This window comes from Myotis myotis, unplaced genomic scaffold (genome assembly GCF_014108235.1).
Source record: "Myotis myotis isolate mMyoMyo1 unplaced genomic scaffold, mMyoMyo1.p scaffold_m19_p_14, whole genome shotgun sequence".
Lineage (NCBI taxonomy): Eukaryota > Metazoa > Chordata > Mammalia > Chiroptera > Vespertilionidae > Myotis > Myotis myotis.
The window spans coordinates 53,453,895-53,480,161 of record NW_023416318.1 but is presented as its reverse complement, the minus strand read 5'-3'; the positions used below and the strand labels follow the sequence as shown (position 1 = coordinate 53,480,161).

Below are 26,267 nucleotides of genomic sequence, written 5' to 3'. Positions count from 1 at the left end.
CCCTGGGCAAGGGCGGCAGCAGCACTTCCTCCTGACGCCGGAGGGACGCGGCGGTTGGCAGGTGTCATCCTGACTTCGTGCGTGTGTGTTTTTAGTACGTTTTTTGTATCGTGTTTTATTTCTAGTTTCTGGGTAGATACACGTTTCTCATTGTTCCACTGGCTCCTGAGTCCTAGAGAATCATTCCCCCTCCATCTGCATGCCTGCGGCTCCTGGCACCGTGCGTCTCAGATCCTTTGGGGAAGTAAAGGAACTGTAAAATGAGACCCTCCCGGAGACCAGCAGGGAGTGGCAGCATTTGTGGTGTCCTCCTCCCTGTGTCAGGGAGGGCTTCTCCACTGAAGTCGCCTCAGTGTCAAGGACTGCGTGTACTTTTCTTTCCGAAGAATTCAAAATTTCACTCTTCGGATGAGGGATTTCTACATAAATTGACTTGTCTGTTGGTGTCTCCAGGTCTTTGTCTGCTATTGCTGAGACATACAATGAAGAGAACAAAGAAGGTACTTGCTTTTTTTATCAGTCACATTCAAAGATAAGCAGCGGGTTAAAAGATCAATAAATGTGGGGATTTCTTGTACCGGATTCTGTTTTCACAGTTATCTGGTTATAGCTCTCGGCTACCGAGAACGTCCGTGCCCTCCTACTGTGTGCAAAGGCCAGCTCGCAGCCACGCCAGGCAGTGACCTCCGGGCAGTGTTATGGCTGAGCCGCTGTTCCGATGCCTTCAGCCTTTGCTCACCCTGGTTCTCCTACCTAACTGCTCTTCCCTTTTCCCCCTTGTCCCCCCAGGCTCCCCAGCCCCCCCAGCCCTGGCAAGTCCCTCTGCACTCTTCAAGGTGCACTGTAACACTGTCTCTTCTCACCTGCTCCCCATCCCCTTTTCCAAATCAGGACTAATCGCTCCTGCCACAGCCACTCCCGCCCAACTTCCATTAGATGTTTAGCCCATTGAATGGACTGAGCATGTCTGTCCCTAGTAGATTGTCCGTATTTGTAAAGTGCGTGGAAGCCCGTTTGACTTATAATAGGTACTACATACATCACAGCAGACAAGTAGGTGGGGAGCGGCGAGAGGGCGGGGCCATCTCCCTCCTACTGTTTGAGAAGAAACGGATCTGTGCTCCCTCCATGGTGACTGGCCAGAGAGACTCAGTAACATGTGATAAATACGCGAACTCTTACACGCAATTCCAGCTTCTCAGTGTCCTCACTAGGATTCATGTGGGTTGTCCTTCCTGAATTCTCAGTTTTATTGAGGAATAGCTGACATATAAGACATTGAAAGTGTACATTTGTGCTTTGATGCATGTCCATGTCAAAGGCTTCCTGCCATCCAGTCAGCTAACACACTCATGCCCGCACGTATGTAACGTGTGTGTGTGTGAAAACATTGAAGTTTAACTTTCTTAGCAAATGTCAACTATACTGTACAGTGTTATCAACTGCAGTCACTGCCTTTCTGTCGTCGGATCCTCAGACCTTGTTCATGTTAGAGCTGAAAGTCTGTGCCTGTGGCCAGCTGTCCCGACCCCCCGCCCCAGCCCCGGCGACCACATCTCTCTCCCTACAAGCTTCACTTCCTAAGGTTCCACGTGCGTGGCCCTTGGTGTGTGTGACTCCAGAGCACACGCAAGTGCTTCACTCAGCGGCCGCCTCACGTTGGTCCCGCACAGAGTGAGGGTGGCCGTGGCCAGGCCGGCTCCTGGCGCCCTCCCGGCTGCAGGGCCGCCCCAGCCTGTGGAGCCGTGTGGAGCAGGCGGAGCACTCGGACATGTTACCTCCTCTGACCCTGAGCCTGAGCTGACAGCGGGCAGGGTCGTCTCCATTCTTCTGCTCTGGTGCCCACCGTCCCTACGTCATCAGTGAACTTGTCCTTAGAGAAGCTGTGACTGCTTAGGGTCAAAGGGCCTGGTGTTCTGTTGGCAGGTGTCCCTCTGTCTGTAGCTCTTTGCTAGTTGCCGCTCCCCGGTGGCTCTGTGGGATTGAGAGATGACCATTTAGGCCGGTTGAAAAGAATTGTAACTAGACCTGGAGGGAGACTGTCTTCATGAGAGAACATGGAAAACTAGACGTACGCAGCCTCTTCCTCCTCCTGTCAGCCTTCCTTCCCTCTAACTCCCTCACGCGGATCCTCTTTTCTGCTTTTCCTTTCATTTCCCCTCCCTGCTCGTCCCACCCCCAGGTAGAGTGAATAGAGAGCGCTGGGTGGCTGAGCTGGACTCCATGCAGCCCGATAGCTCTAACCTTGACATCCAGAACACGCCAGCTGTGCGGGGCGGTCCGCTTGCCCACTTACCCCGAAGCTCTGGGTTTGGAATCGGAGTAGGAAGAACAGGAGTGGGAGCTGATGAAACCGGAGGCTCTGGATTCAGCTGCTGTCGTGCCCGTCCACACATGGAGCGGCCATCAGTCCCTTCCTCGTGTGGCCTCCGACACAGGGCAGCTGTGTGCCAGGCCCTGCTGGGCGCTGGGCTGGGAGGAAGAGGCCTGGTGGGTAGTGGAAACAGAATATGTCTTGTGTCCTCAGGGAGGTGGGAGTCCAATCTACGAGAAACAGACACACAAAAGGCAGCTTCCATGGCATCTAGTTGGGGCTGCGACATCGGTAGAAACTCAGAGGAGGAGTGACTATTGCTCAGGACTCGAGTAGAATCCAGAAAATGGACTCCATCCGTCATTTCCAAGAGCTGTTGTATAGATGTTTAATTATGTCAGCGAATGGAGATTCAGATGAATAATGTATATTATTATAATGTGACTAATTTGATTATCATGCTTTTTTTTTTTTTTTCAGATAAGCCATGTTTTGATTTCAGAAAATGGTACCAAGTTATGAAGAAGTCTTTTGATGAGAAAAAACAAAAATGGGAGGAAGCCAGGGCAAAGTACGTCATCTCTGCTAGTTTTAGATTCACCTACTTCTTTCCAAGTCTGTTACTTACATTTGGAAGATGAAGGGTCATCAGTATAGATTCATCAGCATTGTCACGCTTCTGTTCTGGAAATATTAGCTGCTATTTTCTAATAACTTTTTTCTTTAATTGGAAAGTTCTCCCAAAATAGAGATCCCTCCAAAAGACAACAAAGGGAAGCCGAAGGGCCTCTGCTTCGGGCTGTCTCCCTGGCGTTGAACTCTGTGCCGAGGAGGGTCCCTGTGGTGAAGGGGAGAGAGCCCGCCGCACGGGGCCCTGCCTGTGGGCAGCCTCGCTCTGTGCCCGCGGGCAAGTTTCTGAACCCCGTGGCCTCCGTGCACGGGGATTGAGTTTGCTCGTACATGTACCTCTGTTTCTGACTCTCTATTCCTCATCAGCTTTTTTTGGTAGAAAATCCACAGATATTTCTTGAGTGTCTACTAGCCAGACACTTCGTCAGCCTGGGTAGGAACTGCTTCCTACAACGGTGCAGGGTTACAGCACGGCCTTGGTTTTTCCTCACAACAGCCCGTGAAGGTGGGCAGACTTGGAGATGTTGAGTCTCTTGGTTTGTTCATTTACCCGTCCAGTCATTCCTCACCAGACACTTAAATGAGTCCTCACCACGCGCCGTTCCCGCCAGCCTGGGGGCCCGGGAAGGAGACGGGCTCTGCCTTTGGAACTCCAGCATCTGTCACATGTGACGCCTGCGGTCACGCGTGGAGGTGGCAGAGCCCGGCCCCTGCCTGCTGCCACGCTGTCTCAGAGGAAGAGCGTGGCCTGGGCGCGAAGGAGGCAGGTCTCTTCCTGCTGTGAATCGGGAGACCCGTCCACCGTAGGGAAGAGCTCGGAATGGAGCCTGTCGCCCCTGCCTCCTGCCTGGGCTGCCCCCCACCCGGGAGGGCCCACACGCCCTGGGTCTCTGCTCTGGAGGGGACGCTGTGTGTATTTGGGGGAGCACTGCGGTACCTCCACTTTACAGCGGCACCGCCCTGGCCGGCTGCCTAGGTGCCGAGGGTGAGCGCAGGGGCTGGTAGGACTGTGTCTGCTGGAACCCAGACCCCCCCCCCTCCTCACCAGGGTAGGCTTGGCCTCCAGGCGTCTGTGCATCAGAATCAGAACCACTGACTTCACCCTCCGCTCAGGGCCAGTGGCTTCACTCCCTGGATGGGCAGCGGGCACTTCCTGGCGCGGGACCGCCTCCACTTCTGCGTGTGGTTGGGAGGTTGGGGTCTCTGGCCCTGGAGGCTCTTGGGAGGAGCACAGCTGCTGGGGCTTGTTCTGTGCACCGGGCTGGGCGCTTTCACTCTGCAGGGCGTCGCTCTGCAGCCTGTGTCAGGGGGCGCCTGAGGCAGAGCTTTCACCCCGAAGGGCAGGCGTTGCAGGCCCTCCTCAGAGCCGCTCTCTGGCACGGGGTGCGGCCCTTTCTCCTCCTGCTCCAGCGGTGTTTCTGCCCCGCACAGGTTTGTGTGGAAAAGCAAGAAGCCACTCTACCACTCACCCATCGACAGATCAGTGGTGTATAAGCGAAGGGGTAAGCTGCCTTTTCTCTCATTAATGCCTGGGTCCTGGCTGGGAAAGTGAGTGCGCGACATTCTTCTTGGGACCCCAGGGCCACATCACCCCTCCCCCCCCACGACCACATCTCGCCTCCCTCCTCCCCCCCACCGCAGGAAATCCCCCAGGAAGCTGATTCCCCAAATAGCAGAGGCTCCCGCCAAATCTAAACACTCTTCCTATGGCTTCCAGAACTCTGTGTGGAGAATTGCCTCAGGATGTCTTACTCATAAATGTGGTAAAACATACAGAATAAAATTTACCATCTCAGCCTTTTTAAGAAGTTCCCCTACACCCCTTACCCACTTTCAGTTTCCCCTAATGTTATTGACGATGCGTCTGTCATACTAAGAAACCAACATTGGTGCATTACTATCAAGTGAACTACAGATTTTATTGGAATTTAACATTAGTTTTATTTCTTTCCTTTTCCATTTCCAGAGATGGTGGTGAATCTACAAAAACAGTTTAGCACACTGGTTGACTCAATACCAACTGCTCCAAAAAACAGCCCTTCAAGTTTTCAGTTCAACTGGACTGAAGAAGTCACCGGAGGAACCTGTTTCCATGGACACAGCCTCCAGGGCATCCTGTACAAGAAAGGCCAGTCAGTGACGACCATGAACTCACTCTACTGGCTCAGTACACAGAAATTCTGTAAAAGGTGGGTGGGACTCGCGGAAGTAAAGGATCGAAAACACGATAAGATCTCTAATTTTCCCTGAAGGAGTATTTTTTTCTAATTAAAAAAGTCACATATAGCCCGGCCAGCGTGGCTCAGTGGTTGAGCATTGGCCTATGACCCAGGAGGTCATGGTTCGATTCCCGGTCAGGGCACATGCCTGAGTTGTGGGCTTGATCCCCAGTGTGGGGTGTGCAGGAGGCAGCCGATCAATGATTCTCTCTCATCATTGATGTTTCTATCTCTCTCTCCCTCTTCTTTCATCTCTTAAATCAATACATACATATATTTTAAAAAAACAATTTTTTTAAATAAAAATATTTTTTAAAAAACCATGTCCTTGGCTAAGGATTTAAAAAAAAATTGATTTCAGAGAGGAAGGGATAGGGAAAGAGAGAAACATCAATGATGAGAGAGAATCACTGATCAGCTGCCTCCTGCACGCCCCAAACCGGGGATCGAGCCCACAACCCAAGCATGTGCCCTGACCGGAAATAGAACTGTGACCTCCTGGTTCCTAGGTCAACGCTCAACCACTGAGCCAAACCAGCCGGGCTAAGAAATACATATATATATATATATTTTTTTTTTAAATATATATATATATATTATTGAATTTTTACAGAGAGGAAGGGAGAGGGATAGAGAGTTAGAAACATCGATGAGTAAGAAACATCCATCAGCTGCCTCCTGCACACCCCCTACTGGGGATGTGCCCTCAGCCAAGGTACATGCCCTTAACTGGAATCGAACCTGGGACCTTTCAGTCCGCAGGCCGATGCTCTATCCACTGAGCCAAACCGGTTAGGGCAAAATATATATTTTTAAAGCAAAGCCATAATACCATGACCAGACATAAAATAAACTAATAACAATTCCTTCATATTATCAAACATGCAGTCACTTTTAGATTTTCCCAATTGTTGTGTACTTTTTTAAATAACCCAGAATCCAAATGAGATCCATACGTTGCATGTAGCTGATATATCCCTTAAGGGGTTTAGCTGGTAAATTCCTCCTTTATCTCCTCTGGCCCCTTGCGTTTACTGGCTGAGTAATGCAGTCATGAGTTCTGCAGAACTTCCATATAGATGGTGTCACGGTCCCGTGTCCCTGGATCGCCCGCCTCGGGACAGAGGTAGAGATTGCGATTTGAATGAGAGATGTGGTGGTGGGTAGAGGTTTTATTAGATGCAGGGTCTGCTACTTTAGAATAAGTGGAGCTGCTGTGTAGACTCCTCCTGTGATACGCACAGGACTGGAGGCTCCCTCATCAAGTCTGTGCCTTAGTTTGAGTGGGAGTGGGGGAGTATTTGCTTTCTTTTGTTTGTTTTAAAAATGGGTCCAGAATCTCTCCCTTCTGCTTTGTTTACCTTGATCCTGGTAAGAAGCGGGGGATCCTGGGAAGGAGTGGCAGAGCCCCAACCAGGAGCAGGAAGAGCTGGCTCCAGCACCGCCGGTGTGTCCCTGGCGTGTGGCCGGGGGCAGGGCCACAGTTCTTCCCTTTGTAAAATTAAGGAGTTTTACCAAATTGTTCTAAGTTTCCTTTCAACTCAGATGACTATTTTAAGCCTAAACATATCTACTTGTTCAATTATTTGGGAGCTGTTCAGGGGGTAGAGGCATGCTTTCCAGGTGGCCATGGAAAGATAACATCTTCCTTTGCTTCCTTCCAGCTACTGTAAACATGTGACAACCTATGAAGAATCCAATTTCTCACTGACTTACCAGTTTATAATCAATCTCTTCTCCTTCCTGCTAAGAATAAAGACCTACTCCCTCCACGAAGAAGTGAGCTTAATTGAAAAGAGACTTTTTAAAAAAAAATACAGTACAGCAAAAACAAAATCTTCAAGATCCAGGAAAGTGAGAAAATGAGAAAAATAAAATAGAAACTTCCTAGGGAAAATATTTTAATAGTGACAATAATGTCAAATTGTAATGTAACATTCCAGAGAAGTGTGGAAAATAGAATTTTTTTGGCCTATATATCCATACATAGATATGCATACCTATAGTACATCTATGTGTCGATTGTGCTTATGAAGTGTATATAAATGAGCTTTAAGTTTATTTTTTTAATTAAAAATATTTTTGAGAAAATTAAAAAGCAATGTTACATAAATGGTATCCAGATATTTCTATTCATTGTATTTGAGAGCTAAATTTGCTTTTTAAGCTAGATCACTTCCTTACTCTCTATGTCCCAAAGGAAATCCCAGATGGATCAAAGGTCACAACATTCTCATCATTTATAAGTATTAGGAGAAAACAAGTCCAAAGGCTTTGGTGATCTTGGGACAGTGAAGGACTTTCTAAGCCTGAAAACCAGAGGCAGAAGGCAAGATTGATCATGTGACTACAGTCACAGGCAAGTGGGAAACTGGGAAGAGAAATTGGTAGCGTTTGAAGGAATGATTTCCTGAATGGATCAATAATCCTTTTAAAGCACTAGCGGTGTGACAGGCTGAGCAGGAGATAGGAAAAGATCGCCTTTTGAAAAAAGGTAACAGGAAGCCCAGCCTCTCGCCTGCTCCAGAGACACGCTACCTGACGGCCATGTCCTTCCAGGGCGGCTCAGGCGTACTCGCCACTAGACTTGCGATCTTTGCTGACTTGGGTGGAATCTCTTTTATGAACGAATCTCATCTATCTTTTTAAATTGAATTCCATGCCACTGCAGTGAAACCTAACTTTACCGCTGCGGTGAGATTGCACATGGTCTCAGACCCAGTAAGTATTGTAAGAGCGCGAAGGCAGAGGCTTCTGGGGCTGCGAACAGAAGGCAGAGATCCTTCGAGGGGAAGAGAGTCTTTACATGTTTCAGGTCTCTCAGTGGTTCGTCTCAGCTCAGAGCCATGCAAATATAGCAGATATGTGCAGGTATGTGCAGAAGTCGAGTTAAATGTCATCGTTTTAGTGGGCTTAGCATCAAATTTGGATCATCTGAACATCACGTGAAACAGTTATTACACACCTGTCTTGTACTGAATATTATATTTTCTTATTTAATATAACTAGAGAAATCTACCTACAACTGTAGCAATTAAAGGTTTAGGCACAGTAGGTTAAAACAAAAGCTTTTAAATTTTTTAATTAAAAAATTAAATCAGTGAATGTAAACGAGAGTCTATTCCCATGAGAATACAGAACATTGGCCCCAAAGCCTCATTAATCTACCGGGATATCTCATACATTTTGAACATAGTTTTGATGTGTGTGGGGTTTTTCCCTCATAATCCTTGAAAAAATAAAAAAGCGGGTTTCTTTAGGCAGTTTGAGAGTCTGTGTTCGACTTAAATGCACAGGGCGTGTCTTCTCCCTCCCGGCTCTGGCTCCTGGCCCATCAGGTCAGGCAGCAGGGTTACGGGGATGTAATGATGGCTAACAGGGCGCTGAGCCAGGGCACCTTATCTCACCGGAGGGGGTGGCAGGCCTGTCATTGCCGCACAGAAGGGGAGCCTTTTAACGCCCAAAGAAAGGAGGCGAGCCCAGGGCTGGGGGTGTCTACAGGTCTTTGTTATCTTTGGGTGTTTTTTTCTTCCATTGGCACAAAGCCACCTAAGAAGAAGGGAAAAAAGCCAGTATTAATCCGCCCTGCACATCTTTCCCCAGAAGGACGCTTTGCTTAGAGGAGGAGGAGCGCTCTTCCTGGGTCTCAGGAAGCCTGAGCAGACGCCCAGTGTGGCTGCGGAGAGTGTGAGCTGCTCTGTTCCGCAGGCATAGAAAGGGCGTGTGTGTCCTGGGTCGCAGCCGACTGCCTCCGTTTAGATGCCTCTGCGTTCCTGAGAGCTGAGTAAATCCACGCAGCATGAAGTCCTCACAGAATGTTTTCCAAGAAGCTCAGCTTCCGTTGCCCGTGTTGTGCCCTGTGAAGTGTTTAGGGCAAAGCGATGCCAGTGCCAGGCTTGCCCGCAATGCGCGGGCGTGAGGAGCCGGGAAGGGTTCCTTTATGGACTAGAGGTTCGGACCCGGTCTTGCAGCCGCGCGGCCCTCTCCCCCGGCAGCACTGTTTGCTTCTGGAACAACTCGTGCATGTTGGGTGATAGTTGTATTGAACTGGGTGACTCCCAGGTATTTCCAAAGGAATGTTTAAGTTAAAATATCACTTAAATGTAATTACCTTTGTCACCATTGCCATCCACAGTCATTCAGATCAAGGTAAACATTACCTACAATGAAAAAGGTGGTCTCTGAATTTTACAACTCTCAAGGTGAAAAGTAGAAAAACAATGTTTTTTTTACCATGTCAGAGGGTCAGGAAACATTATAAACCATGTTTACTTCTGTTTACCTTCCCCCTTAGCAATTCACACCAGAATGAAAGTCTCCCAGGGAAAGTCCTCTGCTTGGCCCAGCTGTGGGCAAACTACGGGCCAGCACCCTATCTGGCCAGTTTGAAATGAATAAAACTAAAAAAAAAAAAGACCGTACCCTTTTATGTAATGATGTTTACTTTGAATTTATATTAGTTCACACAAACACTCTATCCATGCTTTTGTTCCGGCCCTCCGGTCCAGTTTAAGAACCCATTGTGGCCCTCGAGTCAAAAAGTTTGCCCACCCCTGGCTTGGCCCCTCTGCAGTCCCCCTCCTGGGGCTGGGGGCAGGGCTGCCTCCCACTGCCCTGGGCTGTCAGTCCTGCCAAAGACAGTGCCCCCACCCACCCCTGTCCGGCCTCACCATCTACCCACAGTGTCTCCAGGGCCTGCGTCAGAGTCGGGCTGCTCCCCTCCCCTCCCCCCATAACACTGTGCCGGGCCCCTCCTCACCCAGGCTTGAGGATCAGAGTGGGTGTGGTGGCCTCAGACCACAGGGCACCCCACCTCCCAGCCCCAGGCAAGAGGGAGGGGCTGCGGGGTGGGGGGGGAGCATCTCCCTGCAATCTTCATTCCTCAGCACCCACCTCCTGTTTCCTGTGGATGACCTCCGACCTACATTTGTGTCTGTTTTCCCAACTCGCAGCAAGGCTTTGAGACTGGGGGCCGCCATCCAACCGAAGGTCAATGAATATCTTTGATGATAGCGATGACGATAAAAAGGGAGAATTTCATAAGGCTTCCTACTCATCAGTTGCTGCTGGGCAGTGAAGGAACTAACTTAATGAATGAACTCAGTTGTCTGCCTTCCAAATGGTGGTGGTGGATCAAACTGGAGCGCTTTCAAACTGGAGGGGAAAATGGGCATCACGCGTGGCCCTGCATGCCCACGGGCTCCCCAAATACCCGCCCAGCGCTTACGTCAGCGCCGTGCTGGTCTGTCATTTCACAGACAAGGAGCAGCCAGTCTGTGCCAGGCAGCCCCGCTCCAGCCTCTGGTGCCCACCGGCGTCCAGCCTCGGAGACCTCAGCCCCGGCCATGCCAGGCTGGAATGGGAGGACCCCAGTGCCACTCACTCCAAAGGAGGAAACATTAGCACCTATGGCTGGAGTATATCCTCGCCCCCCAAACCCCCACCCCAAACCTCTCATCACAGCACCGTGGCCCAACCACCCACCGCCAGCCCCTCCCTACCTGTCACCCCAGCAGCTCATCCGTCACTCACCTCCCAGGCAGCTCCAGCTCTGTAGACAGACACTGCCCAGCTCCGCCCTCAGCATGTGGCTCCTGTGGGCGGCAAGAGTGCTCTCCTTTCTAAGACTGTCATTCCTCTACCAGCCAATTTCCCCAAATAGATCTGCTAACACTGTGAGCCCCAAGTCCTACAGCCAATGGCTTGGCGGCCGGGGGGCGGGGGTCCATTAGATTGTCGCCTCCTTGCCCTGCTCCCCTGATCTCAGGCAAGGGGGCTCCCGAACAAGCCGCGCTGTGCTCTCTGTGGGAGATGGCCTCCCCTTCTAGGGAGCCCATATTCTCCGTGACCGGCTGGAACGCCGTCCCCTCCCCACCCCACCTCGCCCCGGGCAGAGCCGTGCTTCCCAAAGCACAAGGCACACACCGCCCTGGGGCCTGGCAATACGTGTGCGACGTCCTTGGCCTCCAGGTCAACAACGTGAGCGCTGGGCCGAGATTCAGTTGTGTACGTGCACCGAGGGCTGGGGTGGGGATTCGGAGGCTGGGAAACAGGAGACCTTAGGACCGAGACAGACGATATAGGCGACATTTCCCACACGGATCTGTAGCCATGAGGCTGGTTCATTGCACTTGCCCCCCGCAGCTCAGGCCCACGGGAGAGTGTGCGGGACAGCCGTGCGTTCAGCGAGGCGCCTTACGCTCGCTCTGCTTCCGAAGCTCGGACACGTGCTAAGCAGCATTTGCTGTGCGCTTTGCCTGGTCCCCCAGCTACATTTAACAGATTAACAGATCTCCAGCCTGGCCAGCCTGGCTCAGTGGTTGAGCATCGACCTATGAACTCTCTCCCTCTCCCTTCCTCTCTGAAATCAACAAAAAATATATTTTTTTAAAAAAGGTTTCCAGTCTCAGAGTTAGTGTCTCCACTGCTGATCCCACCGCGTGGCCCCAGAGCAGTCACTTGGGGCGTGACTGTGGGGCTGCCTTGAGGAGCTTTTAGTGAAAGGACGGAAGGATGCTCACCCGCCTCCCGCTTCCAGAGGATCCCAGCGGGACTCGTGCCCACGAGTGAGCAAGTGAGCGTTCCAGACCAGGCACCACCAGTCCCCGCCCTTCGCGGAAAGCCAGCCCACGTGGGAAAGCCGCTTCCCCTCCCTGTCCCTCCGCCGCAGAATCCTCCGGATTTGTCCCTGCCTCGAGTCTAACTGCCAGCTTTTCTCTGAACAGTGGTCACCAACAGGAGTAACTCGAAACATGCAAAAGCGAGTCCAAAAGCACTTGGATTTCAAGCAAAGGAAACCCAGCTGGCGAAGGATCGCTACAGTGAAATGTAGGTTCAGGGAGGGACTTAACCCTCGTCACTGGTTTCCCACCTACAAAGTGAGGGTAACATCTCAGCGATTTTAAATGGATATTATTTTCTTTTTAAAATACATTTTATTGATCTCAGGAAGGGAGAAGGAGAGAGAGAGAGAGAAACATCAATGATGAGAGAGAATCAAGGATCGGCTGCCTCCTGCACGTCCCACACTGGGGATGGAGCCCACAACCCGGGCATGTGCCCTGACTCAGAATCAAACCGTGACCTCCTGGTTCATAGGTCAACGCTCAACCACGGAGCCACGCCAGTTGGGCTCAAAGGGTTGTTTTAAGAATCCAGTGAGCTCAGGTATGCGACCACTTTGCACACTGAACACTGCGGAAGGAAGACATGTCATCACCATCCTGAATAACAGTTATCGATCCTCTATAATGTGCTTATGCCTGTGCCAGATTACGATCGATTTTTTTGAAGGAGATGCAGTTTCTGTCCCTCACTGTAAGAAGAAACAGGGCAGTGAAACATTTAATACTGATTGAGCCCCAGTAGGTCTGGCATTGTTTGACACACTTCATGAAACAAGAGAACTAACAACACTGTGGGTGACAGGAGTTCACCCCACAGTCCCCAGTTGAGGAAATGAGGCTCGGACGTTAAGTAGCTTCTTGAGTCAGAGCTGTGAGGAGGGTGGGGTGCCACACTCTCCCCTCCACACCCACGTCTCCCGAGTGGAGGCTTTCGGCTCACAACAGGCGCTGACAAGACAGCGAGAGACTCGCCGGCTCTGGTGAGCCGAGTGGGACGGACTCTCGGATGCCAGGCGTGCAGGCTCGCCATTGTGCCGCAGCCACTCAGGGGCCTCCGATGCCGCTGTTTCATCGGGCGAGGTCCCTGCAGGCAAGTGGCTGGTCAGGTTAGGATTCGGTCACATGGCCACCCGACAAGCACTCGGAGGAACTGGCCAGGGCTCCTGGCTCCTCCGAGGACGGAGGTCCCCTGTGGAGTGTCGCGGTGCCCCGCACTGTGACCCCGCCACTGCATCCTCTCAGTCAATGCCACGAAACGTGGCACTGGTTTCGTCGTCGTACAGATGACACTTTCAGGACTGGCAGAGAGGCATACGGCCTAACGTAAAAGCAGGCGGATCTGAGACTCGAATCCAGGTCTGATGGACCGCAAGTCACCCCAGAACTGAGTTCGCTGACAGGCAGAGCCCCTTGGGAAGAGTGGCTGAATATGGCGGGCTGGGCGCTGGAGGGCCACTCCCAGGGGATGGCAAGGGTTCCGGGAGGAGAAGGCATGGAGGTGGGCCTTGTGAGAAGACGCAGGAGTGGGGTGGGGAGGGGAGAGAGGGATGGCGTGGCCGCCGGGGCCTGAGATCGCAGGGTGTGCTCGGGGGAACACGGGGACGGGGCCCAGGGCACTGGGGGCTTCTGACTGGGACATACGTTTAGAAATATATGTTGGGGTCAAGTGGAGAAGGAAATAGATCACTTAAGAATATAATTTAAATAAAACACAGTGACTAAGAAAGGACAGGCTCCATGCTCTGTGATGTGTCCAGGCTGAGGGACAGAAACGGAACGGCAGGAGGGGGCGGTCAGAGGCGTCTGTGGTCCCAAGGGACCCGGAGCACCGGGACAGGAAGCTGCCGGGGGCAGATGAGCGGCGGCTGGAGCTGAATAAAGGCCCCGCGGCCTCCGTGTTGCTAAATCCTCATCTTACTTGACCCCTGGCGGCATGTGACCCGCCGGCCACACCGAGCTCCTGTCTCATTTCTTCTCTCGGCTCCCACTTCCTCCTGCTGCGGCGATTCCCCCTCCACCTCCTCCGCTGGGTCCCCCCCCGCCGGGTCCCCCCTCCACCCCCTCCTCCTCTCCAGCCTGCGTTGGAGGTGTTGGTCCTGCTTTCTTCCCGTTTGGCTGTGGAGACTCATCCCGTCGCAGGCTTCCTGCACCTTCTCTGCACTGATGCCTCCCGATGTCCACGCAGCCCAGACCTCTTCCCTGGATTCCAGATCAGTCAACTGTCTGCTGATACAGCCCCTGGGATTTCTAATAAAAAAAACTTTGAGCTTATACACAAAATGGAACCCCGACCTCCCAGACCCACGCCTGCAGCCGCCTCCATCTCGCTGACGGCCAAGCACCCCTGCTTCCAGCGGAACCCCTTGTCGGGTCCTGGACTCTCGTTTTCCTCACACCCCACACCGTTTGCAGGATGCCTTGTGGGTGCCGCCTTCAGCGTAGACCCAGAATCTGACCTAACCACCCCCCTTCACACCGTGGCTGGCGGTTTCCCTGTTCCCACCTTTGTCCTCCCACCACCCAGCAACCAGGTTATTTAAAGATATGAGCGAGCTCTAGCGGGTTTGCTCAGTGGATAGAGCGTCAGCCTGTGGACGTTAGGGTCCTGGGTTCGATTCCAGTCAGGAGCACGTGCCCAGGTTGTGGGCTCCATCCCCAATATGAGGTGTGCAGGAGGCAGTCGATCAATGATTCTCTCGTTGATGTTTCTATATCCCTACCTCTCTGATCAATAAAAATATATTTTTTTAAAAAGACATGAGACCACAGCACTGCCTGAATCCAAATCCTCCAACGCACCCCCACCTCTCAGCAAAAACCCAAGTCGTACAGAGGCCTACGCGCCCCTTTCCCGCTGCTCTGCCCCCTGCAGCCACGCTGGTCCCCGCTGTTCCTGCCCCACCTTCTGCAAAGCTGTGCCCCCCTGGACCCCCCCACACCTCCTTTAAGGCCTCCCTCCCTCAATCTAACCCGACTCCACCCTGCTCCTCAGCGGCCTGCTCCGCTGTCTGACCTCCCACTTTCTAACACACCATATAACTTATTATTATTGTTTTAAGGTCTGTCCCCGCGGGGAGGATGCTGGGAGAAGCACGGATGTTGCCCATTCGCTGGCTGACCCCCAGCATCTAGATCAGCGCCCGGCATACGGGCCTCACAGTAAACGTCCGTTGGATGAATGGGCAGCGCTCACCCGCAGGAAGGACAGCTGGGCCAGGGCAGGTGGGAATGAATGGAGGCAGGGGGTGAGGGTGAGCTGCACCAGGGCTGCCGGAGGGCGAGGGCAGGACGGACGGACGGAGCACTGGAGGGAGGGGCGCGCAGGGAGGGGAGCTGAGGCCCAGGCCCGAGGGCGCAGGGGGAGGCGGGCAGAGTTGGAAGCGGGAGCCCGCGGGGACCAGCAGCGAGGGGGGTCCAGGAGAGGGGAAGGGCAGGCGCGGTGCCGGGCGGCGCGGGGACCCTCCGGCCTCCCCCGAGGGGACCGGTTAGGAGGCCGTCGCCGTGCCCAGGGGCGGTCACGTGGGGGACACTGCGATGGGCGCGCAGGCGGCGGGGGCGCCGGGCGTGTGCGGGGCGGGCGAGGAGTCGCGGGGGCGCTCCCCGGGCGCACAGCCAGGGGCCTCCCGAACCGAGCGGTGAGGGGCGGGAGGTCGCGGCGCTCCCGGGACTCCAGGCGGGAAGGTGCCCGAGGCACCGAGCGGCGGGCTGCGGGGCGCCGTGGTGGGTGCGGCGGCCGGCGGGGAGGCTCCAGCACGCGGCGGCGGCGGGCGTGGGCGGCGGGCGGCGAAGGCAGAGCGCCCCGCGCCCGGGAAGGCGGCGCCCAGGCCCGGCCCGGCCCCCAGGTGGGCGGCCGAGGGCGCGCCGGGGCGCCGAGCGGCGACACAGCGCCCGGCCGCCCGGGGTGGGCGCGCGGAGGCCGACGAGGGGCCGCAGGTGCGCGCGAGGCGGGACGGACGGGAGGCCCCAGCGCGCCACCCCCTCGCGACTCAGCCCCGGCGCCCCAGTCCGGGCGCCCCGCGCTCCGGCCAATCAGGAGGCGCCGCCGGCCGCCAGGCTCCGAGGCCCCGCCCCGAGCCGCCGGCGCCAGCCAATGGGCGGCCGGGCCCGAGCTCCCAGTGCGCGCAGCCCGCGCGGACCCGCTCAGAGCGAGAAAAGCGAACCCAACCCGTCGGGGCTGCCGCTCCGGACCCGCCGCCGCTCCCCCCGGATCGGGTGCACCGTCCCAACCCGAAAGTCCAGTTCGGCGGCCCGCAGCGGCGAGCGAGCGCGATGACACAGGAGTACGACAAGTGAGTGCGCGCCGCCCGCCGCACCTGCCGCGAGGCCGGCGGAGCGAGGCCGGCGGGCGCGGCGCGGGGGTCGCGCGTCCGGTTGCCGGCTTTTCTCTCTGCCCCTCGGCGCCGTTGTTCCACCGAAGCCCCCTGGGGGGACCCTGGCCTGGGAGACGACTCCGTGGAGCCCCCTCCCCGCCCCCGCCTCAGCGTCCTCGTCGGGGGGGACCACCCACGGGCGCGCTCCCATCTCTGCTCCCGGGTGGCCCGGTGCGCGGAGGAGACTCCGGGCGCGCGGCATCGAGGGCTGCGGCTCTAACGCGCGCCCCGCGTCCCCACCGGGTGGCCCTCGGTTGCTTCTGCCCCATGGAGCCCGCGGAGCCCCTGGCGACGCAGGTGGAGCCTCCAGGTAACCCCGCCGCTCGCTCGCCGGGTCCGGGGCGGGCCCGGAGACTCCACCGCGAGACGCGGGGAAGCGGCGCCGCGGGTCCTGCGCTGTCCCCCTGCGAGTGCGGACACGGAGGTGGAGACGTGGGCGGCGGTTAAGGGCTCCCATTCAGTGCGCAGAACCCTCGGAATCGGGGGTGGGGGTGGGGGGTGGACGAAGGCGCCTGTCGGAGTTTGTGATCAAACAAGTATTTTGACAGCTTGAGGTGGTGGCATAAGAGCTTACGTTTAGGGGACACGGGGTGAGTTTTCTTGGCAGCTTTTCTGTAAATATAAAGTTGTTTCAAAATTTTAAAAAAAAATTTAATTTTTTTTAAAGTGCTGTGTTTCTGGGTGAGTAGGTTAGCTAATTAAGTGCGGAATATAGATCTTGAGTAGGTTCCTCTTTTGTAGGACTTGCATGTGGATATTCTGGGTTTTTCTGAATTATCTCTTAAGGGACGTATGGATGAGAGGACTCCCCCAGGGCAGTGATGAGCCCCAAGGACTAGCCATGGCGTGTCCTGTGAGAAAGGGGACCAAGGCGGCCGGGTTCATGGTTCTTTCTTAACATCTACGTTTGGATAAGGCAGATTTCCAAAGCCAGAATTTTTGCCTTGGGCACATTTTGGAAATGTGAGGCCCCGTCAGGGTGATCACACACACACAAGACCATTCGCAAACACCATTTCATTTTCTGTGGCTTCTACACATGTGGGCTGGGCGTGGGAGAAGGGAAGCTGAGAAACGAGCTCTATGGGAATGGAGCGTGCCAGGTGCCGGCATGATCTGTTGGAAGTGGCTATTAACACTGCTAATAACAGCTTAGCGCAGTGGTTCTCAACCTTGGCTGCACATTAGAGTCACCTGGGAATCTTTTTAAAATCCTGATTTCTGGGTCTCATCCTCCGGAAATTCTGTTTCTTTGTGATGGGGTGGGGCCACAACATGAGTAACAAAGAAACAGAATTTCCGGGGGATGAGGCCCAGAAATCAGGATTTTAAAAAGATTCCCAGGTGACTCTAATGGGCAGCCAAGGTTGAGAACCACTGGCCTAGCAGGAGCACCAGCAAAGTCGTCTCCGGGCACCGCTGGCTCCCTGGCTGGTGTGCTCTGTGCCGATGGCCCAGCGGATGCCCCCTCCGTACGCGGCTTTCTTCCCTCTCTCTCCGAAACAGCCCCTGGTGTTCGTTTTGTGTTAAAATAGTACACCACCGCGAGACTTCTTTTTCTACCAAATACAAGCGCCCATGACTTTATGCCCAGACATGAGCAAAAACATTGGCTTTGAAATAAGACCTAATTTCGACTGAGGATAAATTAAGTTGTTGGATTTCCCCCCACCCGCCCCTTTTCAAAGGTGTTTCCCTGTTTTAAAAATCTGTATCTGTTTTTAAAGGGCCTGGGTGGTTGCCAAGCCCTAACCTTTGTTGATGACTTGAAAAGATAATCAGTCGTTTCTGCATTCACTTTTAGAGTAGGTAGGTCACCTTTAGGCAATTTACATATTTCATTTGTGTGTTGCAATGAGACCTTAAATTTGCTTGTTAGAATAGTGATCGTTCAGAGTAGTTCTGAACACTTTAATTTTTTTTCCCTTAAATAAACAAAACAACACACTTCATTTGGCTGGAGTGAGTGTTCCACTTTTTCTCTTTATTGACTTACTAAATAGTGCCAACTGCACAGTTGTTGAGACTGTTTGCATTTCAAGTTTTTAAGTCAGTCATGTTTGCTTTAGTCTCTTAAATCAAATCTCCTATAAGAGTTTACTAAGACCTACGTTGATTTTCTCTGAATTCTTTCCCCACCAAACTACAGTGTTAAAATGAAACAGGTCTCGCCCCGAGTGGAAACCCGGTAAAGATTTTAAAAACCAGATTCCCCCTCCTGTTTTCTTAAAAACCTTTCTGTTCAGTGGCTTCATTTATTGTTGTAGATTCTTAAGCGTTTATCTCTAAGATAAACAGTTAACTCCCATGCCAGAAAATTATGCCTGCTTATTGATTTACAGCCCCCTTTGGGCACATTCCATGCTCAATCTTCGGGTAATCAGTAGAATATTTTCTCTCATATCCCCCGGAGGATTAAACGGAGTGGTGTCCCTTTTTCTTCCCGCCCCTTCCTCCTCTGTTTGGCGGTAGGAGAGTTTTTAAGGCATGGCCTCAGCAGGAGGAGGGAGTAACTAACATGTAGCAGCATGATGCCTGCACCGTACATGTCCTCCTTAAGAGGGTACAGCCTGATTGCGTTTCTGAACAGAATCAGCGCTCTGTTTTGCCTCGCTTGGTGTCCTTGGTTTTTGCTTCTCTGAAGTGTTTGAATAGCCTGGATTTCCTTGGAGGATCTCTTTTCCCTGCCACAGAGTATAGACGTCCTGGGTCCCACGTGTGGGTTAGCTGCAGCTTGCCTGGCTGCCCAAATACCTTCTATCTTCCTGGGTGACCTATCGGCCTGCAACTAAGTGGGCTGTCTTCTGGTCTTGTCACATATATATTATTGATTTCAGAGAGGAAGGGAGAGGGAGAGAGAGAGAGAAACATCAGTGAGAGAGAGTCATGGATCGGCTGCTCCTGCACGCCCCACGCCAGGGATCAAGCTTGCAACCCGGCATGTGCCCTGACCGGGATCAAACCGGGACCCCCTGGTTCCTAGGTCCACTCTCAACCACTGAGCCACGCCGGCCTGGCCGGGCTTCTGGTCTTGTCTTAATTTACTTAATCGGGTTATTAAAGAAACAATGGACTCTTTTATTGGGACATCAATGGATTGGTTGTTTGGTTCTTTAAAAGTTCGCTTATGGCGCCTTGCAGTAGAGATCTGTACATACGTTTGTTTTCTTAATGTCTCTGAAGCAAACGGCCGGTGTTGGTTCTTCAGAATGAGGCGCTGTACCCGCAGCGGCGCTCCTACACCAGCGAGGACGAGGCCTGGAAGTCCTTCCTGGAGAACCCGCTCACCGCAGCCACCAAGGCGATGATGAGCATCAACGGCGACGAGGACAGCGCGGCCGCCCTGGGCCTGCTCTATGACTACTACAAGGTGGGTGCGCCCCCTCACCCCCAACCGCAGCGCCGTGCGCCTGGCTCGGCGGCACCGAAAACAGTCATTTGCTGGGAGGATGTCGTGCAGGTTGCTTCTTAGTGACTATAAAGAGTTTAATGAGGGCTTTGAATTACTGCGGTTCAAAGCTGAGCCTCTCCGATCCTAGAACAAAGGGCTGTTTCCAGCCGGGAGGGTGGCCGGCCGTCCCGCGCTCTCTGAAGCGGAGGCCGCTGAAGGAAGATGGCGGGGGTCGCACTGGGACGGAACACTGACCGGGGGCTTCCTGTCAGCGGCAGCGTTCATTCCGACGTCATCGAAGTGGTTTCCTTTTCCCGAAATGGGTTATAGAAAGCCTTCGATGGGATTTGGTTTGGTTGTAGGACTCATGAAAAACAAGCAAACAACATTTTCTAGTCTTGGACTTCCTAGTCCTCAGATCAGGTTGTATTTTGTTTCCTGTTTCTAGAGGTTCGGAGGGGTCTTAATTAAGTAGAGTCTGTCCTCTGCCTAGAGTTTCATACGGTTTTATTTTATTTTTTATTATTTAAATATATTTGTATTGATTTCAGAGAGGAAGGGAGAGGGAGAGAGAGGTAGAAACATCAATGATGAGGGAGAATCATGGATCGGCTGCCTCCTGCATGCCCCACACTGGGGATCGAGCTGGCAACCTGGGCCTGTGCCCTGATCGAACCACGACCTCCTGGTTCATAGGTTGATGCTCAGCCCCTGAGCCACGCCCAGCCGGGCGACACCACTGCTCTGTATCACCCTCCTGTCCTAGCAGCTCTCGCTGCCACTCACCGATCCCCTGGGCTCTGCCGGTCGTGTTCACACTGTGTATGTTACTCTGAGGCCTCCAGAACCCCGGCAGCGTATGTGGCATTACCCCCAGTCTGCAGATGAGAAAACTGAAGCTCTCAGGTCACACCCTAGTGTGTGCTGCAGCCAGGATTCCAGGCCTGGGCTGGTTCGTGCCAGAGTGATCCTCTTCGGTATGCCGTGCCGTCTCCCGGGGGAGCGCTGTGCTTGCCGATTCACTTGGCCATTCTTCTTTCTGACCAATAGCAGATACTCGGGGGCAGCTACCGAGGACACTTGATTTTTGCCATCATTTTGTTTTGAAAACTACCAAACCCATAGAAAGCTTAAAATAACAGGGTCATTCGCTCCTTAATGCTTCACCTGGTTGACCAGTTGCCCGCCTTCTGTTACATTCTGGCTGTTTCCTTTCTCGAATACAAGAGATTCGGAGGGGAAAGCAAAGAAGATAGTGTGATTATCAAAGTTAGGGTGGGGCCTACACAAAGGATTTCATTACTTTCTGGTGTGAGGTCATGTGGTCAGCCTGTGTTTCAGGGAGTGAGGCCAGCATTTTTCTCTCTGACTGTGAATGGAACTTACGTAGTAACTAATGATGCTGGGAGAACCCTTGTCTGGGCAGCGTAGCCACGAAGGGTCGCCTTGAAGTGGAACTTATTATGTAATCTGCTCTTTTGATGGCTTGTTTTATTGACTCGGTCAGTGTAAAAGCCATAAGTTCCTACGTGCTAATTATGAAGTTTGAAGTTACATATTTATAACTGAAACTTCTGCGAGTGCCAGGAAGACTGATGCCATGATACTAGTGGCGGTGGCCGCGTGTGTGTGTGTGTGTGTGTGTGTGTGTGTGTGTGTTTTAAATAAAGAGTCCTAAGCGTATTTTACGTTCGAGGAGATAAACTTTTGTGTCTGCACATTAAGGGAGACCATCTTCGTAGTGCTCTGTGTCAAGCCGCTTTTGACAGGTGTAGGGCTCTTTGTTTTTAAATGAACTGACTTACCTGCTTCATTTTTTTAAGTGTCATTTTTACACAACAGCTTTGGTAAAGCTTTAAAAGCACATTATTAATACAGGAAACAATCCTTTTTTTCCTTCAAAGCTAAAGTAAGTTTCAAGCATCTTAGCCATGTTGGAGTGCACGTGGAGAGGAAGTCTCAGGTGGGTTGATGTCTGCAGTACTCCCAGTAACGTTTGCCCGCTTTCACCACCTATGCGAGAAGAGCAGGATCGAAAAAAGAATAGCCCTGGCCGGTTTGGCTCAGTGGATTGAGCGTCAGTCTGTGGACCAAAAGGTCCTGGGTTTGATTCTGGTCGAGGACACATACCTTGGTTGCAGGCTCCTCCCCGGCCCAGGCCCTGGTCAGGGCGCATGCAGGAGGCAACCAATCGATGTGTGTCTCTAGCATCGACGTTTCTCTCTGTCTTTCCCTCTCTCTTCCACTCTCCCTAAAAATCAATCGAAAAATATCCTCTGGTGAGGATTAATAACAACAGTAACAAAAAGAATAGAGCAAACTGGGTTTGATTTGTCCTCTGGGTAATGGACCATGATCATCCCAAAGTATCTAAGGAAACGATCACGCGAAGCCAGCCTTTGGCTCTTGGGAGGCACTACTAACGTGCCCGACCCCTTTGATTTGACATTCTATCTGAAAGGAAGAGCAGCAGTGAGAACGTTGAAAGCCCCGTGTGTTTTCAGTAGCTTCCCGTCCATTACATTATGTTGATCAGTGGATAAAACCAGGCCAGCGGTATTCCTTCTAAGAGGTGAACCCACACTCGGGCAGTAAACGTGTGACCCCTGAGTTTGTTGGGCAGCGAAGCAAGAGTTGGCTTTTCCGTATCCACCCGGTGAGCAATGGGAAGCTCTGGGGGGCAGACACTGCCCGTTCCTCCTTCCCCCGGAGCCTGGGGGTGGGGAGGCTGAAGGAGGCTGTGCCTACACTTCACGGAGTAAGGACTGAACTGTTGTCACGTGTGTCACTATCTCAGGTTCCAAGAGAGAGACGGTCATCCGCAGCCAAGGCCGACGGTGAGCACCCAGAGGCAGATCACAGCAAAAGGTAATGTCTGCTGGAGAGCACGAAGCGGTTCTCTTGAGAAATGCCGGCGTCTGTGGAAGCGAGACGCGCGTTTGTTAAATGAACAGGTGCAGGTGGAAGAGACGGGCGCGCTGGGCCCTGAATGTCTGCGTTCAGGTGTCCTCGCTGGCTCGCCTCTCACCAGGTGTGCTCCGCGCTCTGGAAGGTGCCAGCTCCTGTGGGGGGTGCCTTTCCTCCAAAGGAGCGTTTTTTGTACCAACACGAGTGTTTGCTTATTTGTCTTGGATGTTGTCTCAGAAGGATGTGGCTTACAGCAATACGGCGGCAGGGGGGGGGGGGGGGGCATTAAAAACATGGAGTACCAACGATCTTGAACAACTTAATAGTAAATTCTTAAAATAGTAAATTAAGCAAAACTTAATAGTAAATTCGACTGTATTTTAAACTCCTATTGAAGTTATTTTTAAAAATGTTTTAGGTTAAAACTTTCAGGAAATTAAATTAAGGCTTGATGTTGTAGCCATAAAAAATTTTTAAATGTACCTTTAAAATTGCCCTGTGTTTGCCCCAGCCGGTGTGGCTCAGTGGGTAGAGGGTTGGCCTGCATACTGAAGGGTCCCTGGTTCAATTCTGGTCAAAGGCACGTACCTCGGTTGCAGGCTCCATCCCCAGCCCTGGTTGGGGTATGTGTGGGAGGCAACCAATTGATGTTTCTCTCTCCCTGTTTCTCTCGCTCCCTTCCGCTCTCTCTAAAAATCAGTAGAAAAATATCCTCGGGTGAAGGTTAAAATTTTTAAAACATTAAAAATTGCCCTGTGTCCTATTAGTAATAAAGGAATAGAACATTTTTAGAGAAGGAATGCCCACTCAGAGCCCCACTGTGCTGACGGAGCCTGTTTACCCTTTGGTCTGCATGCGCATTTTATGTGGTCGTGATTGTAGTTACAGATCGCATTTGGTATAAGCATTCTTCTACTTAGTATTTTCCATGTTGCTGTTTTAATCTTCATAATTACCCCTTGGCAAAGGGCTTATGGCTTTTATTTTTACTTTTTATTATGGGAATTTTCAAACAGCAAAAGTAGAGAAATACTATAAACCCACACGTACCGTTATGTTGGAACAGTTACCAACATAATTCCTCTTGTTTAATCTACTCTTGTCTTCTTCAACTTTTTTTAAAATCATTTTTTTTATTTCAGAGAGAGGAAGAGAAACATCAGGGGGTGTATGCGAGGCAACCGATCGATGTTTCTCTCTTACATCGATGTGTTGTTTTTTCTCTCTCTCCCTCCCTTCCTCTCTGTCTCTAAAATCAATAAAAACATACCTACCTGGCCAGTGTGGCTCAGTGATTGAGCGTTGACCCAAGAACCAGGAGGTCAGGTTTTGATTCCCAGTCAGGGCACTTGCCTGGGTGGCAGGCTAGATCCCCAGTAGGAGGGTGCAGGAGGCAGCCAGTCAATGACTCTCTCATCATTGATATTTCTATCTCTATAGCCCTCTCCCTTCCTCTCTGAAATAAAAATATATATATTTAAAAACAAACAACAACATAAACATATCCTCAGGTGACGATTTTGAATGAATGAATGAATAAATAAGTAATAAAAGTTGTCCAAGTGCTGTATTCGCAGTGAAACAGGTTCTTCCCCTTACAGAAGCAGCATGCCGAACGTGACTGAGCAGCCCCTCATTTCTGCCGGAGAAAACAGAGTGCAGGTTCTGAAAAATGTGCCATTTAACATTGTCCTTCCCCATGGCAACCAACTGGGCATCGATAAGAGAGGCCATCTAACTGTTCCGGACACAACCGTCACCGTCTCCATAGCGACGATGCCTACCCACTCCATCAAGACAGAGACGCAGCCGCACGGCTTTGCTGTGGGGATCCCTCCGGCAGTGTACCATCCCGAGCCCACTGAGCGGGTGGTGGTTTTCGACCGGAACCTCAACACCGACCAGTTCAGCTCTGCGGCTCAGCCCCCAAATGCTCAGAGGCGAACGCCAGACTCGACTTTCTCAGAGACCTTCAAGGAGGGCGTGCAGGAGGTACCGCATCTTCCTGGGATGGCCCTGTGTTTGTATAAGTATCGGGTTCCACCTCTTCCTTGTTATGTAAGCCTGAAACTCAGCCTGAAGTGCATGGATTAGGAACAGAAGTGGTGGTTTTTTTTAAAAGAGAAAAGGCTCCTGGCTGTAATTTGTAAACTAAACCTATAAAACCAGGCATTATCATCAGGGGCAAATGGCTAATCTTACCAGCAGCTGAGTTAACAATTATGATTTCAGCTACGTGATTTGCTGGAGAAGGAGAAAGAGAAACCCCACACGCGGTTTTTCATCAACAACAGAGAGATCCCTAGTGTGTTTTCGGCTTTTGTCCTAGACCAGAACCAGCTCCCTGCAACTGGTCTTCGTGTAAAATGGGTTCTCGTGTATTTATTTGTTTGGTGGTTGCTGGGTTGGTAGTCTTGTCAGGGAGGCAGGTGGATCTGGATGGCAAGTGTGTTGTGTGAAATTTACAAATGAACTGCAAATACTTCTGAGGGTTGAGGGTGATGAACGTCGCGCTCAGGTAAAAGTTAGGCACTGAGGGTGTTTGGAACTGTGTTTAATGGTGGGGCAGGGAGTGGGGGCTGGGTGCCTCTGCTCATGGAGAGGGGAGTGGAGGAGGAACGCTCCTGAGAAAGTCCCCCAGCCTGTGTGAACTTGACGCCCTGTCTGAACTTGGTGCCACGCTGGCGCTGACTCCTAAGGGTCCTGAGACATGGGTTGCAGGTTCTTGAATTTGAACAGAACTAGGGTGTGTGGGGAAGACGGGAGGGGAATCAGTAGAACACTGTGGGTTACTTACATAGATGGTTTTAACTTAATTGGAGGGCATATAAAGTGGATATTTTTCTTTTTAATTTTCTCTTTTAAATTTTCATAGAGGTAAAACTTTGATTTTCAAGCGAATGTGGAACGAGTAGTGGGTTGCTGTAAGCCACAGGCTCTTACGCTGTCCCAGACGCTGGCCTCCGGGCAGCCTGGCACCGGGGTAAGAGCTGTGGCTCATCACCTTGCTATTTCAGGTTTTCTTCCCCTCGGACCTCAGTCTGCGGATGCCTGGCATGAACTCAGAGGACTATGTTTTTGACAGTGTTTCTGGGTAATAGTTGTCTTTTCATTTGGTTTTTAACTTTCAGCTTTTGTGACATTTCCTTTTTGATGATCTGATCTTGGAAAATCAGAGGTGGCTTTCGCGGGCTTTCTCCTGCGCTCCTGCAGTTCCGGGGCAGGAATGCCTTTCTCTGCTGAGGACGGTGCTTCGCGCTTTCTGTGGGGGGCGCGGGCTGCGGCCATGCCCCTCCTTCTCGGTGTCATGCTTCTCCTCCCTGGGTGTCCTCTGTGACGGTGGTCATGGTCGGTGGAGCTGAGAGGAGAGGGAGGGCTTCAGGTAGAGCTGAGGTGCCAGATCTGCTTCCAGAGGCGTCATTCGGGAGGATTTGGGAATGACACCAGGTGGCTAACGGCTTCCACGCTTTAATGAGCCTCACTCCGGAGAATGTAAATAAGCCAGCTTTTCCTGACCTGATGGCCTCTTTAATCTCATCACCGGGCATCTCACACTCGGAATATGGGTATTTCCCAAGTTAGTTATGAACATATATCAACATCTTCGGATTTTTCTGAAAGAGTTTAAGATTTCATTTTATAATTTTGCTTCATGTATTTTTTGTGTGTATATGTTTTGACGTTAAAAATTTTGTATTTAAAAGTCGAGGATTTTAAAAACATATTAAAGTCTAAGATTTGATGGGAATTGAGACTTCCCGTAAAGGCCTGCCTCAAGGGGCAGGAATCAGACTCACATGCCTCCAGGGT

The 26,267-nt window shown here is 52.1% G+C and overlaps 2 protein-coding genes and 1 long non-coding RNA gene across 17 annotated transcripts in view; 2 read left to right on the top strand and 1 right to left on the bottom strand.

Moving 5' to 3' along the window:
• Positions 1 to 8,092, top strand: part of TAF1B (TATA-box binding protein associated factor, RNA polymerase I subunit B) — a 39,770-nt gene extending 31,678 nt beyond the window's left edge. For 6 of the 7 annotated variants that reach the window (XM_036335377.1, XM_036335376.1, XM_036335379.1 and 3 more), the window contains 5 exons: positions 454 to 500; positions 2,795 to 2,885; positions 4,376 to 4,446; positions 4,911 to 5,133; positions 6,828 to 8,092. In XM_036335377.1, the coding sequence (XP_036191270.1) occupies positions 454 to 500; positions 2,795 to 2,885; positions 4,376 to 4,446; positions 4,911 to 5,133; positions 6,828 to 7,029 (634 nt within the window). In that variant the 3' untranslated portion in view covers positions 7,030 to 8,092. The remainder of the gene's footprint in view (positions 1 to 453; positions 501 to 2,794; positions 2,886 to 4,375; positions 4,447 to 4,910; positions 5,134 to 6,827) is intronic. The other variant, XM_036335378.1, reaches the window with a different exon arrangement.
• A 127-nt stretch (positions 8,093 to 8,219) lies between these two features.
• Positions 8,220 to 12,056, bottom strand: LOC118669291. Of its 4 annotated transcripts, XR_004971943.1 has the most exons (4): positions 11,685 to 12,056; positions 10,696 to 10,757; positions 10,057 to 10,317; positions 8,220 to 9,323 (listed from the first exon to the last, which is right to left on the bottom strand). It is a non-coding gene; the product is annotated as an uncharacterized LOC118669291 (long non-coding RNA). The 4 variants fall into 4 exon arrangements; XR_004971945.1 differs by having other exon boundaries at positions 10,089 to 10,317; positions 10,696 to 12,054; XR_004971942.1 differs by having other exon boundaries at positions 10,696 to 12,051.
• Positions 12,057 to 15,911: 3,855 nt separating this feature from the next.
• Positions 15,912 to 26,267, top strand: part of GRHL1 (grainyhead like transcription factor 1) — a 37,669-nt gene continuing 27,313 nt past the window's right edge. For 2 of the 6 annotated variants that reach the window (XR_004971941.1, XM_036335372.1), the window contains exons 1-5: positions 15,920 to 16,078; positions 19,343 to 19,529; positions 22,348 to 22,418; positions 24,059 to 24,449; positions 25,475 to 25,551. Coding sequence is in view for 5 of the 6 variants with exons in the window: in XM_036335372.1 (XP_036191265.1) it covers positions 16,059 to 16,078; positions 19,343 to 19,529; positions 22,348 to 22,418; positions 24,059 to 24,449; positions 25,475 to 25,551 (746 nt within the window). In the remaining variant the exon portion in view is untranslated. Of the gene's footprint in view, positions 16,079 to 16,154; positions 16,470 to 19,342; positions 19,530 to 21,454; positions 21,514 to 22,347; positions 22,419 to 24,058; positions 24,450 to 25,474; positions 25,552 to 26,267 lie in introns of those variants that run through there. The other 4 variants (XM_036335373.1, XM_036335370.1, XM_036335374.1 and 1 more) reach the window with 4 other exon arrangements.